The 18,706-nt window shown below is 56.8% G+C and overlaps 1 protein-coding gene and 1 long non-coding RNA gene across 2 annotated transcripts; both read left to right on the forward strand.

Moving 5' to 3' along the window:
* The first annotated feature begins 2,113 nt into the window (after positions 1-2,113).
* Positions 2,114-11,972, forward strand: LOC133339013 (phosphatidylinositol transfer protein beta isoform-like). Its single transcript, XM_061547151.1, has 6 exons — positions 2,114-2,259; positions 2,908-2,991; positions 3,467-3,544; positions 7,349-7,459; positions 9,603-9,725; positions 11,850-11,972. Exons 1-6 carry the CDS (start codon positions 2,146-2,148, stop codon positions 11,898-11,900), a joined length of 561 nt encoding a protein of 186 aa, XP_061403135.1. The 5' UTR covers positions 2,114-2,145; the 3' UTR covers positions 11,901-11,972.
* Positions 11,973-13,747: 1,775 nt separating this feature from the next.
* Positions 13,748-15,146, forward strand: LOC133339015 (uncharacterized). The gene is made up of 2 exons (XR_009754662.1): positions 13,748-14,149; positions 14,180-15,146. It is a non-coding gene; the product is annotated as an uncharacterized LOC133339015 (long non-coding RNA).
* The last annotated feature ends 3,560 nt before the right edge of the window (positions 15,147-18,706 follow it).

Here is an 18,706-nt window from a genome sequence, read left to right on the forward strand (position 1 = left end):
CCGTACCAGTTAGTCAACCAGCTAGTCACCCAGCTAGTCACCCAGTTAGTCACTCAGACACTCACCTACCCCTACTGCCGTACCAGTTAGTCACCCACGCAGTTAGTTAGTCACTCACATAGTCACCCAGTTAATCAGTCACCTAGTCAGTTAGTCACTCATCTAGTCACCCAGTTAGTCACTCACCCAGTCACTCACCTACCCCTACTGCTATACCAGTTAGTCACCCACCCAGTTAGTCACCCAGTTAGTCACCCAGTTAGTCACCCAGTTAGTTAGCCACTCACCTACCCCTACTGCCGTACCAGTTAGTCACCCACCCAGTTAGTCACCCACATAGTCACCCAGTCAGTCACCTAGTCAGTTAGTCACTCAGACACTCACCCAGCCACTCACCCAGCCACTCACCCAGTCACCCAGTTAGTTAGACACTCACCCAGTCACTCAGCTACCCCTACTGCCATACCAGTTAGTCACCCACACAGTCACCCAGTTAGTCACCCACATAGTCACCCACATAGTCACTCACTCAGTCACTCACCCAGTCAGTCACCCAACCAGTCACCCAGCCAGTCACCCAGTCACCATTACAGTCAACTAGTAGACTGTGATGATGGTGATGGTGTCGGTGATGATGGCGGTGATGATGGTGGTGATGATGGTGGTGTTGTGGTGGTGACGGTGATGGTGTTGGTGGCGGTGACAGTGACGGTGGTGATGGTGATGGTGGTGGCGGTGGCGGTGGTAGTGATGATGATGGTGGTGGTGTTGTGGCGGTGGTGGTGGTGGTGCTGTTGGTGGTGTTGGTGGCGGTGATGGTGACGGTGTTAATGTTGGTGGTGGTGATGGTGATGATGATGGTGGTGGTGATGGTGGTGATGGTGGTGATGGTGGTGATGGTGGTGATGGTGATGGTGATGATGATGGTGGTGGTGATGGTGATGATGATGGTGGTGGTGGTGGTGATGGTGGTGATGGTGGTGATGGTGATGGTGATGATGATGGTGGTGGTGATGGTGATGGTGATGATGATGGTGATGGTGATGATGATGGTGGTGGTGGTGATGATGATGGTGGTGATGGTGGTGATGGTGGTGATGGTGGTGATGGTGGTGATGGTGATGGTGATGATGATGGTGGTGGTGATGGTGATGATGATGGTGGTGATGGTGGTGATGGTGGTGATGGTGATGGTGGTGATGGTGGTGATGATGATGGTGGTGGTGATGGTGGTGATGGTGATGATGATGGTGGTGGTGATGGTGAATATAAATCTAATCTTTCTCACTTTGATGTTTTTCCCTCCCTACGCACACACACACACTCACACACACACGTACACACATACATACGCACACACGCACACACTCAAACACATACACACATATATACACACACACATACACACTCACCCACACATACGTGCACACACACGTACACACACACGTATACACACACTCACACTCACTCGCACACATACATACACACATGTACACACATGCGTACACGCACGCACACACGTGTGTGTATCTGTGTGTGTGTACGTGTCTGTGTGTATCTGTGTACGTGTGTGTGTGCGGTTGGATGCTCCGTCTCTCTACTGGGCTCCGTCTCCACCCCAAGTCGTCACCGTAAGTCCACACTCACTGTGTGTGCACGTGTGTGTGTACACGTGTGTGTGTACGTGTGTACACGTGTGTGTGTACGTGTGTACACGTGTGTGTGTGTGTGCGTGTGTGTACGTACGTGTGTCTGTGTGTACGTACGTGTGTCTACCTGGGTGTGTACGTACGTGTCTACCTGTGTGTGTGTGTGTACGTACGTGCGTGACTGTGTACGTACGTCTGCGTGTACGTGTGTCTACCTGTGTGTGTGTGTAGGTGTGTGTGTGTGTACGTGTGTGTGTGTACGTGTGTGTGTTTACGTACGTGTGTGTGTGTGTTTACGTGTGTGTGTACGTACGTATGTGTGTGTACGTACGTATGTGTGTGTACGTACGTATGTGTGTGTACGTACGTGTGTGTGTGTACGTACGTGTGTGTGTGTACGTACGTGTGTGTGTTTACGTACGTGTGTGTGTTTACGTACGTGTGTGTGTGTACGTACGTGTGTGTGTACGTACGTGTGTCTACCTGTGTGTATGCGATGGACCACAACCTCTGTCTGTCTCCCCCCCACCACCAGAATGAGTACATGAAAGACAACTTCCAGTTGAAAATCGAGACCTGGCACAAGCCGGATATGGGGCAGACGGAAAACGTGAGTCCCAACACAGCAGCTCTGTGTCTGTGTGTGTCTGTGTGTCTCTGTGTGTGTCTGTGTGTCTCTGTGTGTGTCTGTGTGTCTCTGTGTGTGTCTGTGTGTGTATGTGTGTGTGTCTGTGTTTCTGTCTGTGTGCGTGTCTGTGTTTCTGTCTGTGTGCGTGTCTGTGCGTGTTTCTGCGTGTGTCTGTGCGTGTGTGTGTGTGTCTGTGTCTGTGTATGTGTCTGTGTGTGTCTCTGTCTCTGTGTGTGTCTGTGTGTGTGTGTCTCTGTGTATGCATGTGTGTGTGTGTCTGTGTCTCTGTGTGTGTGTCTGTGTGTGTGTATGTCTGTGTGTGTCTCTTTGTGTCTGTGTGTGTCTGTCTGTCTGTCTGTGTGTCTGTGTGTGTCTGTGTGTGTCTGTCTGTGTGTCTGTGTGTGTCTCTGTGTGTCTGTGTGTTTGTCTCTGTCTGTGTGTATGTGTGTGTATCAGCCACTTGGCGTGAGCTGCTATTACCACGTGGCGATGATGATGGACAGGCCACTTGGTCTACACAGTGAGACCCCTTGACACCACCGCTGGTAACAAAACACAAACTCTCTGAGTGGTACCGGTGGCGTTTGAGTTGTCCGTGACCCACGGGGTGTCCCCCCCCCCCCGCCCCAGGTGCACGGACTGGATCCCGACACTTGGAACTCGGTGGAAGTCGTCCCCATCGACATAGCGGACAACTCGGTCGTGAGCCAGGCGGTGAGACGCACGGGGGAGACACGGGGGGGGGGGTGGGGGGAGAGACACGGAGGGAGAGACACGGGGGAGAGACAGACACAGGGGAGACACGAGGAGACACGGGGGAGACACGGGGGGAGAGAGACACGGGGGGAGACACACGGGGAGACACACGGGGAGAGACACGGGGGGAGACACGGGGGGGAGAGACACGGGGGGGGGGGAGACACGGGGGAGAGACACGGGGGGAGAGACACGGGGGGGGGGAGAGACACGGGGAGACCGGGGGGAGACACGGGGGAGACACGGGGGGGAGAGACACGGGGGGGGGGAGACACGGGGGGGGGGAGACACGGGACATGTGGGAGACACACGGAGGAGAGGACACGGGGGGGAGAGACACGTGTAACAGCACTTGCCCCTGCAGCCTGCGGGAGTCTACGTGCGGGCTACCTGGGGGAGCTTTGCCTCTATCTGTGTGCCCCCCCCCCCCCAGGACTACAAGAAGGAGGAGGACCCCAGCCTGGTGAGCTCCTCCAAGACCGGGAGAGGCCCCCTGGGACCCAAGTGGAAGGTACCACGTGGTGTGGGTGGGGTGGGGGGTGTGGGGGGGGGTGTGGGGGGTGGGGGAGTGTGGTGGGGAGTGGGGGGGTGTGTGGGGGGGGGGGTGTGTGGGGGTGTTGTGGGGGGGGGGGGGTGTGTGGGGGAGTGTGGTGGGGAGTGGGGGGGTGTGTGGGGGGGGGGGGTGTGTGGGGGTGTGTGGGGGGGGGGTGTGTGGGGGTGTGTGGGGGGGGGGGGGTGTGTGGGGGTGTGTGGGGGGGGGTGTGTGGGGGGGGTGTGGGGGTGGGTGTGTGGGTGTGTAGGGTGGGGGTGTGTGGGTGGGTGTGTGTGGGTGGGAGTGGGTGGGGGGGGTGGGTGGGGGGTGGGGGGGGATGTGTGGGTGTGTAGGGTGGGGGGGGTGGGTGGGGGGTGGGGGGGGATGTGTGGGTGTGTAGGGTGGGGGTGTGTGGGTGGGGGTGTGTGGGTGGGTGTGTGGGTGGGTGTGTGGGTGTGTAGGGTGGGGGTGTGTGGGTGGGGGTGTGTGGGTGGGTGTGTGGGTGTGTAGGGTGGGGGTGTGTGGGTGGGGGTGTGTGGGTGGGTGTGTAGGGTGGGGGTGTGTGGGTGTGTAGGGTGTGGGTGTGGGGGTGTGTGTGTAGGGTGGGGGTGTGTGGGTGGGTGGTGGGGGTGGGGTGTGTGTGTGTGTGTGGGGGTGTGTGGGTGTGTGGGTGTGTGGGTGTGTGGGTGTGTGGGTGGGGGTGTGTGGGTGTGTGGGTGGGGGTGTGTAGGGTGGGGGTGTGTGGGTGGGTGGTGGGGGTGGGGTGTGTGTGTGTGTGTGGGGGTGTGTGGGTGTGTGGGTGTGTGGGTGTGTGGGTGGGGGTGTGTGGGTGTGTGGGTGGGGGTGTGTGGGTGGGGGTGTGTGGGTGGGTGGTGGGGGTGGGGTGTGTGGGGGTGGGTTGGGGGGGTGGTGGGGGTGGGGGGTGTGTGTGTGTGGGTGTGTAGGGTGGGGGTGTGTGGGTCTGTAGGGTGGGGGTGTGTGGGTGGGGGTGTGTGGGTGGGTGTGTGGGTGTGTAGGGTGGGGGTGTGTGGGTGTGTAGGGTGGGGGTGTGTGGGTGGGGGTGTGTGGGTGGGTGTGTGGGTGTGTAGGGTGGGGGTGTGTGGGTGTGTAGGGTGGGGGTGTGTGGGTGGGGGTGTGTGTGTGTGGGGGTGTGTGTGTGGGGGTGTGTGTGTCTGTGTGGGGAGCGGTGGGTGTAGTGGTTAGCGCTACGCTGCGCAACGAACCCGGCGACCCGAGTTCGATCTCCGCTCACGGCCAACACCACCAGTGACCATTATCTGAACCGGTCCTGGGCCTCCCCTAGGTCGACTCAGCCTCAAATGAGTAACCCGGTACGTTGTGTAAACATCGCCACTGGGGAGACAAAGGCGGCCGGGCGTGGTGCTGGCCACCCACCCCCTCGTGTGCCGTGCCGGCCTTCATAGGTGCTCGCTAACAGCACTTGCCCCTGCAGTCTGTTAGAGGCTACACGGGGGATCTTTGTCTGTGTCTGTGTGTGAGGTGCTAGCGAACAGCACTTGCCCCAGCAGTCTGTTAGAGGCTACACGGGGGATCTTTGTCTGTGTCTGTGTGTGAGGTGCTAGCGAACAGCACTTGCCCCTGCAGTCTGTTAGAGGCTACACGGGGGATCTTTGTCTGTGTGTGAGGTGCTAGCTAACAGCACTTGCCCCTGCAGTCTGTTAGAGGCTACACGGGGGATCTTTGTCTGTGTGTGAGGTGCTAGCTAACAGCACTTGCCCCTGCAGTCTGTTAGAGGCTACACGGGGGATCTTTGTCTGTGTCTGTGTGTGAGGTGCTAGCTAACAGCACTTGCCCCAGCAGTCTGTTAGAGGCTACACGGGGGATCTTTGTCTGTGTCTGTGTGTGAGGTGCTAGCTAACAGCACTTGCCCCAGCAGTCTGTTAGAGGCTACACGGGGGATCTTTGTCTGTGTGTCTGTGTGTGAGGTGCTAGCTAACAGCACTTGCCCCTGCAGTCTGTTAGAGGCTACACGGGGGATCTTTGTCTGTGTCTGTGTGTGAGGTGCTAGCTAACAGCACTTGCCCCTGCAGTCTGTTAGAGGCTACACGGGGGATCTTTGTCTGTGTCTGTGTGTGAGGTGCTAGCTAACAGTACTTGCCCCAGCAGTCTGTTAGAGGCTACACAGGGGATCTTTGTCTGTGTCTGTGTGTGAGGTGCTAGCTAACAGCACTTGCCCCAGCAGTCTGTTAGAGGCTACACAGGGGATCTTTGTCTGTGTCTGTGTGTGAGGTGCTAGCTAACAGTACTTGCCCCTGCAGTCTGTTAGAGGCTACACAGGGGATCTTTGTCTGTGTGTCTGTGTGTGAGGTGCTAGCTAACAGCACTTGCCCCAGCAGTCTGTTAGAGGCTACACAGGGGATCTTTGTCTGTGTCTGTGTGTGAGGTGCTAGCTAACAGCACTTGCCCCAGCAGTCTGTTAGAGGCTACACGGGGGATCTTTGTCTGTGTCTGTGTGTGAGGTGCTAGCGAACAGCACTTGCCCCAGCAGTCTGTTAGAGGCTACACGGGGGATCTTTGTCTGTGTGTGTGTGTGAGGTGCTAGCTAACAGCACTTGCCCCAGCAGTCTGTTAGAGGCTACACGGGGGATCTTTGTCTGTGTGTATAGGTCGTAGCTAACAGCACTTGCCCCAGCAGTCTGTTAGAGGCTACACGGGGGATCTTTGTCTGTGTGTCTGTGTGTGAGGTGCTAGCTAACAGCACTTGCCCCTGCAGTCTGTTAGAGGCTACACGGGGGATCTTTGTCTGTGTCTGTGTGTGAGGTGCTAGCTAACAGCACTTGCCCCAGCAGTCTGTTAGAGGCTACACGGGGGATCTTTGTCTGTGTGTCTAGGTGCTAGCTAACAGCACTTGCCCCTGCAGTCTGTTAGAGGCTACACGGGGGATCTTTGTCTGTGTCTGTGTGTGAGGTGCTAGCGAACAGCACTTGCCCCAGCAGTCTGTTAGAGGCTACACGGGGGATCTTTGTCTGTGTGTCTGTGTGTGAGGTGCTAGCTAACAGCACTTGCCCCTGCAGTCTGTTAGAGGCTACACGGGGGATCTTTGTCTGTGTCTGTGTGTGAGGTGCTAGCGAACAGCACTTGCCCCAGCAGTCTGTTAGAGGCTACACGGGGGATCTTTGTCTGTGTGTCTGTGTGTGAGGTGCTAGCGAACAGCACTTGCCCCAGCAGTCTGTTAGAGGCTACACAGGGGATCTTTGTCTGTGTCTGTGTGTGAGGTGCTAGCGAACAGCACTTTCATGGCTTTATTTTGATGATTTCGAAAAGTGTATTGGTTTTAGCCATGTTTGTGTTGTTGTAGTACAGAGTTAGACTGATGGCCTTAATCTAAGTTGTCTTGTGGTTGTTGTTGTTGTTGTTGTTTGACTTTTATGGCTTTATTTTGGTGATTTTTGATAAGTTTTTTGGTTTGGCCATGTTTGTTGTAGTACAGAGTTAGACTGATGGCCTTAATCTAAGTTGTCTTGTGTTTGTTGTTGTTGTTTGACTTGCATCCCACTGGGATTTTTGCACACAGCGTTGGTGTGTAACGGTGCTTTTTCTGCAATATTTTGCTGTCTTTTCTTGGATTTTCTGTTTGCACTCAGTCACATATTCACTTTAAGATGTTTTCTTGTTCATGTTTTTGTGTTTTGTTTGTTGCGGTTGCACCCGATTCAAGAGCCAAATGGCTCACAGGGCTCTATACCTAATACATGAACTAGAACTTGCCCCAACAGTCTGTGACAGGCTACACGGGGGACCTTTGTCTGTGTCTGTGCTCAGTCGGAGTTGTCGAGTGGTGCCGGGTGCCCGCACATGTGCGCCTACAAGCTGGTGACCATCAAGTTCAAGTGGTGGGGCGTGCAAGACAAGGTGGAGAGTTTCATACAGAAGGTGCGCAGAGACACGCGCAGAGACACGCGCAGAGACACGCGCAGAGACACGCGCAGAGACACGCGCAGAGACACGCGCAGAGACACGCGCAGAGACACGCGCAGAGACACGCGCAGAGACACGCGCAGAGACACGCGCAGAGACACGCGCAGAGACACGCGCAGAGACACGCGCAGAGACACGCGCAGAGACACGCGCAGAGACACGCGCAGAGACACGCGCAGAGACACGCGCAGAGACACGCGCAGAGACACACGCACAGAGACACACGCACAGAGACACACGCACAGAGACACACGCACAGAGACACACGCACAGAGACACACGCACAGAGACACACGCACAGAGACACACGCACAGAGACACACGCACAGAGACACACGCACAGACACACGCACAGACACACGCACAGAGACACGCACAGAGACACGCACAGAGACACGCACAGAGACACGCACAGAGACACGCACAGAGACACGCACAGAGACACGCACAGACACAGATAGACACAGGGACACACACAGAGACACGCGCAGAGACACACATAGAGACACGCGCATATTCACACACAGAGACACAGAGATATGCACACAGAGAGACACGCGCAGAGACACGCGCAGAGACACGCGCAGAGACACGCGCAGAGACACGCGCAGAGACACGCGCAGAGACACGCGCAGAGACACGCGCAGAGACACGCGCAGAGACACGCGCAGAGACACGCGCAGAGACACGCGCAGAGACACGCGCAGAGACACAGACAGAGAGACACAGACACGCGCAGAGACACGCGCAGAGACACGCGCAGAGACACGCGCAGAGACACGCGCAGAGACACGCGCAGAGACACACAGACACGCGCAGAGACACGCGCAGAGACACGCGCAGAGACACACGCAGAGACACACGCAGAGACACGCGCAGAGACACGCGCAGAGACACGCGCAGAGACACGCGCAGAGACACGCGCAGAGACACGCGCAGAGACACGCGCAGAGACACACGCACAGACACGCACAGAGACACGCGCAGAGACACGCACAGAGACACGCATAGAGACACGCACAGACAGAGGCACAAAGACACACACACAGACAAAGGTGCCCTCTGTGTGTGGTGTGCGGTGATGGTGATGGTTGTGGTTGTGTCGGTGTGTGGTGGTGGTGCCGATCGTGATGTTGATGATGTTGATGGTGGTGGTTGATGGTGTGCGTGGTGATGGTGGTGGTGGTGATGATGTTGATGTTGTTGGTGGTGGGGATGATGATGTTATTGATGTTGTAGATGTTGTTGATGATGTTGTTGTTGATGATGTTGATGTTGTTGATGTTGTTGTAGATGTTGTTGTAGATGTTGTTGTAGATGTTGTTGATGTTGTTGATGTTGTTGATGATGATGTTGATGTTGTTGTTGATGTTGTTGTTGATGTTGTTGTTGATGTTGTTGTTGATGATGATGTTGATGTTGTTGATGTTGATGTTGTTGATGTTGTTGTTGATGGTGTTGATGGTGTTGTTGATGGTGTTGATGATGGTGCTGGTGGTGGTATTGATGTTGTTGATGATGTTGATGATGATGGTGTTGATGGTGTTGTTGTTGTTGTTGATGATGGTGCTGGTGGTGGTATTGATGTTGTTGATGATGTTGATGATGATGGTGTTGATGTTGTTGATGTTGTTGTTGTGAGTAGCAGGAACGCCGAATCTTCACCAACTTCCACCGCCAGCTGTTCTGCTGGTGTTGATGTTGTTGATGATGTTGATGGTGGTGCTGGTGGTGGTATTGATGTTGATGGTGGTGATGTTGATGATGTTGATGATGTTGTTGTTGATGGTGCTGGTGGTGGTATTGATGGTGATGGTGTTGATGATGATGTTGTTGATGATGATGTTGATGATGTTGTTGTTGATGTTGTTGATGTTGTTATTGATGATGGTGCTGGTGGTGGTATTGATGTTGATGATGATGTTGATGATGTGGATGATGTTGATGATGATGATGTTGTTGATGTTGTTGTTGATGTTGTTGTTGATGATGGTGCTGGTGGTGGTATTGATGTTGATGATGATGTTGATGATGTGGATGATGTTGATGATGATGATGTTGTTGATGTTGTTGTTGATGTTGTTGTTGTTGTGAGTAGCAGGAACGCCGAATCTTCACCAACTTCCACCGCCAGCTGTTCTGCTGGCTTGACCGCTGGGTGGAGCTCACCATGGAGGACATTCGGCGCATGGAGGACGAGACGCAGAAGGAGCTCGATGAGGTGGACTCCACGCTCACCCACACGCTCACCCGCTTGCTCACCCACACGCTCACCCGCTCGCTCACCCACATGCTCACCCACCCACATGCTGACTCGCACGCTCACCCACTCGCTCACTCACCCACACGCTGACTCGCACGCTCACCCACTCGCTCACCCACTCGCTCGCTCACCCGCTCGCTCACTCACCCGCTCGCTCACCCGCATGCTGACTCACACGCTGACTCGCACGCTCGCCCGCACGCTTGCCCGCACGCTCACCCGCTCAATCACCCGCTCGCTCACCCACTCGCTCACCCACTCGCTCACCCGCATGCTCACCCGCACGCTGACTCGCTCACACGCTCACCCACTCGCTCACCCACACGCTCACCCACTCGCTCACCCACACGCTCACCCACTTGCTCACCCACACGCTCACCCGCACGCTCACCCGCACGCTCACCCACTCGCTCACCCGCACGCTCACCCGCACGCTCACCCGCACGCTCACCCACTCGCTCACCCACGCGCTCGCCCGCACGCTCACCCACTCGCTCACCCACACACTCACCCACACGCTCGCCCGCACGCTCACCCGCACGCTGACTCACCCACACGCTCACCCGCACGCTCGCCCACACGCTCACCCACACGCTCGCCCGCACGCTCACCCACACACCCACTCACACACACGCTCACCCACACACCCACCCACTCGCTCACCCACTCACACGCTCACCCACCCACACGCTCACCCACCCACACGCTCACCCACCCACACGCTCACCCACCCACACGCTCACCCACCCAAACGCTCACTCACCCACACACTCACCCACACACTCGCCCACCCACACGCTCACCCACACACTCACCCACTCGCTCACCCACACGCTCACCCACACGCCCACCCACACGCTCACCCACTCACTCACCCGCACGCTCACTCACCCACTCACTCACCCACTCGCTCACCCCACACGCTCACCCACCCACACGCTCACCCACCCACACGCTCACCCACCCACACGCTCACTCACCCACACACTCACCCACACACTCGCCCACCCACACGCTCACCCACACACTCATCCACTCGCTCACCCACACGCTCACCCACACGCCCACCCACACGCTCACCCACTCACTCACCCGCACGCTCACTCACCCACTCACTCACTCGCTCACCCACACGCTCACCCACCCACACGCTCACCCACCCACACACACACTCACCCACACGCTCACCCACACGCCCGCCCACACGCCCGCCCACACGCTCACCTACTCACTCACTGACCCACACACCCACCCACACGCCCACCCACACACTCACCCACACGCTCACCTACCCACACACACGCTCACCCACACACTCACCCACACGCTCACCCACCCACACACACGCTCACCCACACACTCACCCACACGCTCACCCACACACTCACCCACACGCTCACCCACCCACACACACGCTCACCCACACACTCGCCCACCCACACGCTCACCCACACACTCACCCACTCGCTCACCCACACGCTCACCCACACGCTCACCCACTCACTCACCCACTCACTCACCCACTCACTCACCCACTCGCTCACCCACACGCTCACCCACCCACACGCTCACCCACCCACACGCTCACCCACCCACAACGCTCACCCACCCACACACACACTCACCCACACGCTCACCCACACGCTCACCCACACGCTCACCCACACGCCCACCCACACGCTCGCCCACACGCTCGCCCACACGCTCACCCACTCACTCACTGACCCACACACCCACCCACACGCCCACCCACACACTCACCCACACGCTGACCTACCCACACACACGCTCACCCACACACTCACCCACACGCTCACCCACACACTCACCCACACGCTCACCCACCCACACACACGCTCACCCACACACTCACCCACACACTCACCCACACGCTCACCTACCCACACACACGCTCACCCACACACTCACCCACACGCTCACCCACACACTCACCCACCCACACACACGCTCACCCACACACTCACCCACACACTCACCCACACGCTCACCCGCACACTCACTCACACGCTCACCCACACACTCACCCACACGCTCATCCCCCCTCCCTCCTTGCGTTCCCAGATCCGGCAGCGTGGCACTGTGCGTGGGACGACCGCCGCTGCTGATGAGTGAGGGGGGGGCTGCCAGGGCCCCCACCCCCTCACCCCCCCCTCGCCCCCACCCCCTCATCCCCCCCACCCCCTCACCCCCCCCACCCCCTCACCCCCCCCTCACCCCCCCCTCGCCCCCACCCCCTCACCCCCCCCTCACCCCCCCCTCGCCCCCACCCCCTCACCCCCCCTCCTTTGAACCCCGTAAAGATTTCGATTTTGGATCCATTTCTAATAAAAACTCCACCACCCCATGCCTCACCACCCTCACCACCCCATGCCTCACCACCCTCACCACCCCATGCCTCACCACCCTCACCACCCTCACCACCCTCACCACCCCATGCCTCACCACCCTCACCACCCCATGCCTCACCACCCCATGCCTCACCACCCTCACCACCTCACCACCCTCATCACCCTCACCACCCCATGCCTCACCACCCTCACCACCGCATGCCTCACCACCCCATGCCTCACCACCCCATGCCTCACCACCCTCACCACCTCACCACCCTCATCACCCTCACCACCCCATGCCTCACCACCCTCACCACCGCATGCCTCACCACCCTCACCACCCCATGCCTCACCACCCTCACCACCTCACCACCCTCATCACCCTCACCACCCCATGCCTCACCACCCTCACCACTGCATGCCTCACCACCCTCACCACCCCATGCCTCACCACCCCATGCCTCACCACCCTCACCACCTCACCACCCTCATCACCCTCACCACCCCATGCCTCACCACCCTCACCACCTCACCACCCTCATCACCCTCACCACCCCATGCCTCACCACCCTCACCACCGCATGCCTCACCACCCTCACCACCCCATTCCTCACCATCCTCACCACCCCATGCCTCACCACCCTCACCACCCCATGCCTCACCACCCTCACCACCCCATGCCTCACCACCCTCACCACCCCATGCCTCACCACCCTCACCACCCCATGCCTCACCACCCTCACCACCCCATGCCTCACCACCCTCACCACCCCATGCCTCACCACCCTCACCACTCCATGCCTCACCACCCTCACCACTCCATGCCTCACCACCCTCACCACCATCACCACCCCACCACCCTCACCACCCTCACCACCACCCCACCACCCCACCACCCTCACCACCCTCACCACCCTCACCACCCCATGCCTCACCAGCCTCACCACCCTCACCACCCCCACCACCCTCACCACCCCATGCCTCACCACCCTCACCACCCCATGCCTCACTACGCTCACCACCCTCACCACCCCATGTCTCACCACCCTCACCACCCCCACCACCCTCACCACTCTCACCACCCTATGCCTCACCACCTCACCACCCTCACCACTCTGCTCACCACACTCACGTGCACACAGACAAAGCTCCCCCGGGTAGCCTCTAGCAGTGCTGTAGGGGCAAGTGCTGTCAGTAGCAGCAGCAGCGCCTATAGAGACAAAGATCCCCCAGGTAGCCTCTAGCAGTAATGTAGGGGCAAGTGCTGTGGCCACACACAGGGGGTGGGTGGCCAGAACCACGCCCGACCGCCTTTGTCTCCTCCAGTCCCCAGTGCTAGCGATGCGTTTACCACTGCACACACCACACTACACACATACTACACCACACACTACACCTACACACACACCACACACACACACCACACACACTACACCACACATACTACAAACACACTACACCTACACACACTACACCCTCACACACTACACCATACATACTACAAACACACTACACCACACACTACACTACACACACTGCACACACCACACTACACACATACTACACCACACACACCACACACTACACTACACCTACACACACTACACACACACTACACACACACTACACCTACACACACACTACACCTACACACACACTACACACACACTACACTACACACCACACTACACCTACACACACACTACACACACACACTACACTACACACCACACTACACCACACCACACTACACCACACACTACACACACTACACACCACACACACTACACACACCACACACTACACACCACACACTGCATACATACACACACTACATACACACACTACATACACACACTACATACACACACACTACACCCACCACACACCCACCACACACACTACACTACACACACCACACACTACACTACACAGGTGGGGTGAGGAGGGTGGGGTGAGGTGAGTGAGTGGGTGAGTGAGTGGGTGAGTGAGTGGGTGAGTGAGTGGGTGAGTGAGTCGGTGAGTGAGTCGGTGAGAGTCGGTGAGTAGGTGAGTGAGTAGGTGAGTGAGTGGGTGAGTAGGTGAGTGAGTAGGTGAGTGAGTGTGTAGGTGAGTGTGAGTGTGTAATGTTTAATTAGAGTAATAAATATTGCTTAATATTAGCAGCTAAACCAGCAGCACTGTCTCCTGTGTGGGACAGACACCACAGAGACACCCACAGAGACACTAAACTGTTTGTACTCAATCATGGTGATGACAATGATGACGATGATGATGATGATACTTTACCGAATAAGATTTCTCGAAATGCCTTTTTTGACACAGATGTATAGATTTTAAGATTGATAATGACGACGATAATGATGTTGATGGGGGTGATGATGGTGGTAATGATGATTGTGGTAATGATGATTGTGGTGGTGATGGTGGTGGTGATGATGATGGTGGTGATGATGATGGTGGTGATGATGATGGTGATGATGATGATGGTGGTGGTGGTGATGATGGTGGTGATGATGATGATGGTGGTGATGATGATGATGATGGTGGTGATGGTGGTGATGGTGGTGATGGTGGTGGTGGTAATGATGATGATGGTGGTGGTGGTGATGATGGTGGTGGTGATGATGGTGATGATGGTGGTGGTGGTGATGATGGTGGTGGTGGTGGTGGTGGTGATGGTGGTGGTGGTGATGATGATAGTGGTGATGATGATAGTGGTGATGATGATAGTGGTGATGATGATAGTGGTGATGATGATGGTGGTGATGATGATGGTGGTGGTGGTGGTGGTGATGATGGTGGTGGTGATGGTGATGATGATGGTGGTGATGATGGTGGTGATGATGATGGTGGTGGTGTTGGTGACGATAATGATGGTGGTGATGATGATCAAAATTGGTGGTGGTGATTATAACAATGATGGGTGATGATGATGCTATAGTTTATAACAGGGAGGGAGTGTTGCCTTGTTGTGTCGTTACGTCAGAAACTTACAAAAAAATAATAAAAACTCGTCTCCTCCGTCTCCCTCTGACAGAGTTCGAAATTCTCGGTTTCATCTCCCTCGTGGTGCACAACGCGTACAGTACAATCACTGAGGCTCAGAGCCAGACTAAGGCTCCCACAGGATTCAGTGTTAATCACTGAGGCTCACAGAGCCAGACTAAGGCTCCCATAGTGGTTCAGTGTTAATCACTGAGGCTCACAGCCAGACTAAGGCTCCCACAGGGTTCAGTGTTAATCACTGAGGCTCAGAGCCAGACTAAGGCTCCCACAGGATTCAGTGTTAATCACTGAGGCTCACAGAGCCAGACTAAGGCTCCCATAGTGGTTCAGTGTTAATCACTGAGGCTCACAGCCAGACTAAGGCTCCCACAGGGTTCAGTGTTAATCACTGAGGGTCACAGAGCCAGACTAAGGCTCCCACAGGGTTCAGTGTTAATCACTGAGGGTCACAGAGCCAGACTAAGGCTCCCACAGGGTTCAGTGTTAATCACTGAGGCTCACAGAGCCAGACCAAGACTCCCACAGGGTTCAGTGTTAATCACTGAGGCTCACAGAGCCAGCCTAAGGCTCCCACAGGGTTCAGTGTTAATCACTGAGGCTCACAGAGCCAGACTAAGGCTCCCACAGGGTTCAGTGTTAATCACTGAGGCTCACAGAGCCAGACTAAGGCTCCCACAGGGTTCAGTGTTAATCACTGAGGCTCACAGAGCCAGACTAAGGCTCCCATAGGGTTCAGTGTTAATCACTGAGGCTCACAGAGCCAGACTAAGGCTCCCACAGGGTTCAGTGTTAATCACTGAGGCTCACAGAGCCAGACTAAGGCTCCCACAGGGTTCAGTGTTAATCACTGAGGCTCACAGAGCCAGACTAAGGCTCCCACAGGGTTCAGTGTTAATCACTGAGGCTCACAGAGCCAGACTAAGGCTCCCACAGGGTCAGTGTTAATCACTGAGGCTCACAGAGCCAGACTAAGGCTCCCACAGGATTCAGTGTTAATCACTGAGGCTCACAGAGCCAGACTAAGGCTCCCACAGGGTTCAGTGTTAATCACTGAGGCTCACAGAGCCAGACTAAGGCTCCCACAGGGTTCAGTGTTAATCACTGAGGCTCACAGAGCCAGACTAAGGCTCCCACAGGGTTCAGTGTTAATCACTGAGGCTCACAGAGCCAGACTAAGGCTCCCACAGGGTTCAGTGTTAATCACTGAGGCTCACAGAGCCAGACTAAGGCTCCCACAGGGTTCAGTGTTAATCACTGAGGCTCACAGAGCCAGACTAAGGCTCCCACAGGGTTCAGTGTTAATCACTGAGGCTCACAGAGCCAGACTAAGGCTCCCACAGGATTCAGTGTTAATCACTGAGACTCACAGAGCCAGACTAAGGCTCCCACAGGGTTCAGTGTTGATCACTGAGGCTCCCACAGGGTTCAGTGTTAATCACTGAGACTCCAGAGCACTAAGCTCGCACAGGGTTCAGTGTTGATTACTGAGGCTCCCACAGGTTCAGTGTTTAATCAACTGGATGCTCACAGACCAGACTAAGCCCCACAGGGTTCAGTGTTAATCACTGAGGCTCACAGAGCCAGACTGAGGATCCACAGGTTCAGTGTTAATCACGAGGTCACAGATCCCGACTGAGACTCCCACAGTGTTCAGTGTAATCACTGAGCTCACAGGCCCAGACTAAGGCTCCACAGGGTCAGTGGTAATCCTGAGACTCACAGCTAGCCAGGACTAAGGCTCTCACAGGGGTCAGTTGTTCATCACTGAGACCTCACAGAGCCAGACTAAGGCTCCCACAGGGTGTCAGTGTTAATCCACTGAGGACTCAAAGAGCCAAGACTAAGGCTCCCTACAGGGTTCAGTGTTAATCCACTGAGACTCACAGAGCCAGACTAAGGCTCTCACAGGGTTCAGTGTTAATCACTGAGGCTCACAGAGCCAGACCAAGGCTCCCACAGGGTTCAGTGTTAATCACTGAGGCTCACAGAGCCAGACTAAGGCTCCCACAGGGTTCAGTGTTAATCACTGAGACTCACAGAGCCAGACTGAGGCTCCCACAGGGTTCAGTGTTAATCACTGAGGCTCACAGAGCCAGACTAAGGCTCCCACAGGGTTCAGTGTTAATCACAGAGGCTCACAGAGCCAGACTAAGGCTCCCACAGGGTTCAGTGTTAATCACTGAGGCTCACAGAGCCAGACTGAGGCTCCCACAGGGTTCAGTGTTAATCACTGAGGCTCACAGAGCCAGACTGAGGCTCCCACAGGGTTCAGTGTTAATCACTGAGACTCACAGAGCCAGACTGAGGCTCCCACAGGGTTCAGTGTTAATCACTGAGACTCACAGAGCCAGACTGAGGCTCCCACAGGGTTCAGTGTTAATCACTGAGGCTCACAGAGCCAGACTGAGGCTACCTCTTCCGGAAGACGTCTTCCGTCCGTTTTTTCTCAGTTGTTCTACCGCTTCCGGAAGACGTCCGTTAAACCGGATGTGAGCGGCGATGACGTCACAGATTCGCCCCGCCCCTTCAACCAATGGGCGCGCGAGCTGCGGCCTCCGGCCCCTCCCTCCTGACGTCATAGCCACGCCCTCTACCCACTAGGCCCCTCCCCCTGGCGTCATAGCCACGCCCTCTACCCACCAGGCCCCTCCCCTCCACTACGTCATAGCCACGCCCTCTACCCACTGGCCCCTTAGCCACGCCCTCTACCCACTGGCCCCTCCCCCTGACGTCATAGCCACGCCCTCTACCCACTGGCCCCTTAGCCACGCCCTCTACCCACTGGCCCCTCCCCCTGACGTCATAGCCACGCCCTCTACCACCAGGCCCCCCCCCTACGTCATAGCCACGCCCGCTACCCACTAGGCCCCTCCCCCCCACGTCATAGCCACGCCCTCTACCCACTAGGCCCCTCCCCCCTGACGTCATAGCCACGCCCTCTACCCACTAAGCCCCTCCCCCTACGTCATAGCCACGCCCTCTACCCACTGGCCCCTCCCCCCTACGTCATGACCACGCCCTCTACCCACTGGCCCCTCCCCCTGACGTCATAGCCACGCCCTCTACCCACTGGCCCCTCCCCCTGACGTCATAGCCACGCCCTTTACCCACTGGCCCCTCCCCCCTGGCGTCATGACCACGCCCTCTATCCACTGGACCCTCCCCCTGACGTCATAGCCACGCCCTCTACCCACCAAGCCCCTCCCCCCTACGTCATGACCACGCCCTCTATCCTACGTCATGACCACGCCCTCACCCTACGTCATGACCACGCCCTCTACCCAGAAGGCCCCTCCCCCCTACTACGCCATGACCACGCCCTCAACCCTACGTCATGACCACGCCCTCCCCCCTACGTCATAGCCACGCCCTCTACCCTACGTCATGACCACGCCCTCCCCCCTACTACGTCATGACCACGCCCTCTACCCTACGTCATGACCACGCCCTCCCCCCTAATACGTATTGACCACGCCCTCCCCCCTACGTCATAGCCACGCCCTCTACCCTACGTCATGACCACGCCCTCCCCCCTACTACGTCATGACCACGCCCTCCCCCCTACTACGTCATGACCAC

Source organism: Lethenteron reissneri, unplaced genomic scaffold, assembly GCF_015708825.2.
Source record: "Lethenteron reissneri isolate LAM-NWPU_2019-01 unplaced genomic scaffold, ASM1570882v1 scaffold_1639, whole genome shotgun sequence".
NCBI lineage: Eukaryota > Metazoa > Chordata > Hyperoartia > Petromyzontiformes > Petromyzontidae > Lethenteron > Lethenteron reissneri.

Bases quoted from the DNA above. Each gene is read 5' to 3' on its own strand.
- LOC133339013 (XM_061547151.1), top strand. From the start codon at position 2,146: ATGGACCACAACCTCTGTCTGTCTCCCCCCCACCACCAGAATGAGTAC. The intron at 2,992-3,466 runs GTGAGACGCACG...CCCCCCCCCCAG, and splicing joins ACTCGGTCGTGAGCCAGGCG to GACTACAAGAAGGAGGAGGA. The intron at 9,726-11,849 runs GTGGACTCCACG...TTGCGTTCCCAG, and splicing joins CGCAGAAGGAGCTCGATGAG to ATCCGGCAGCGTGGCACTGT.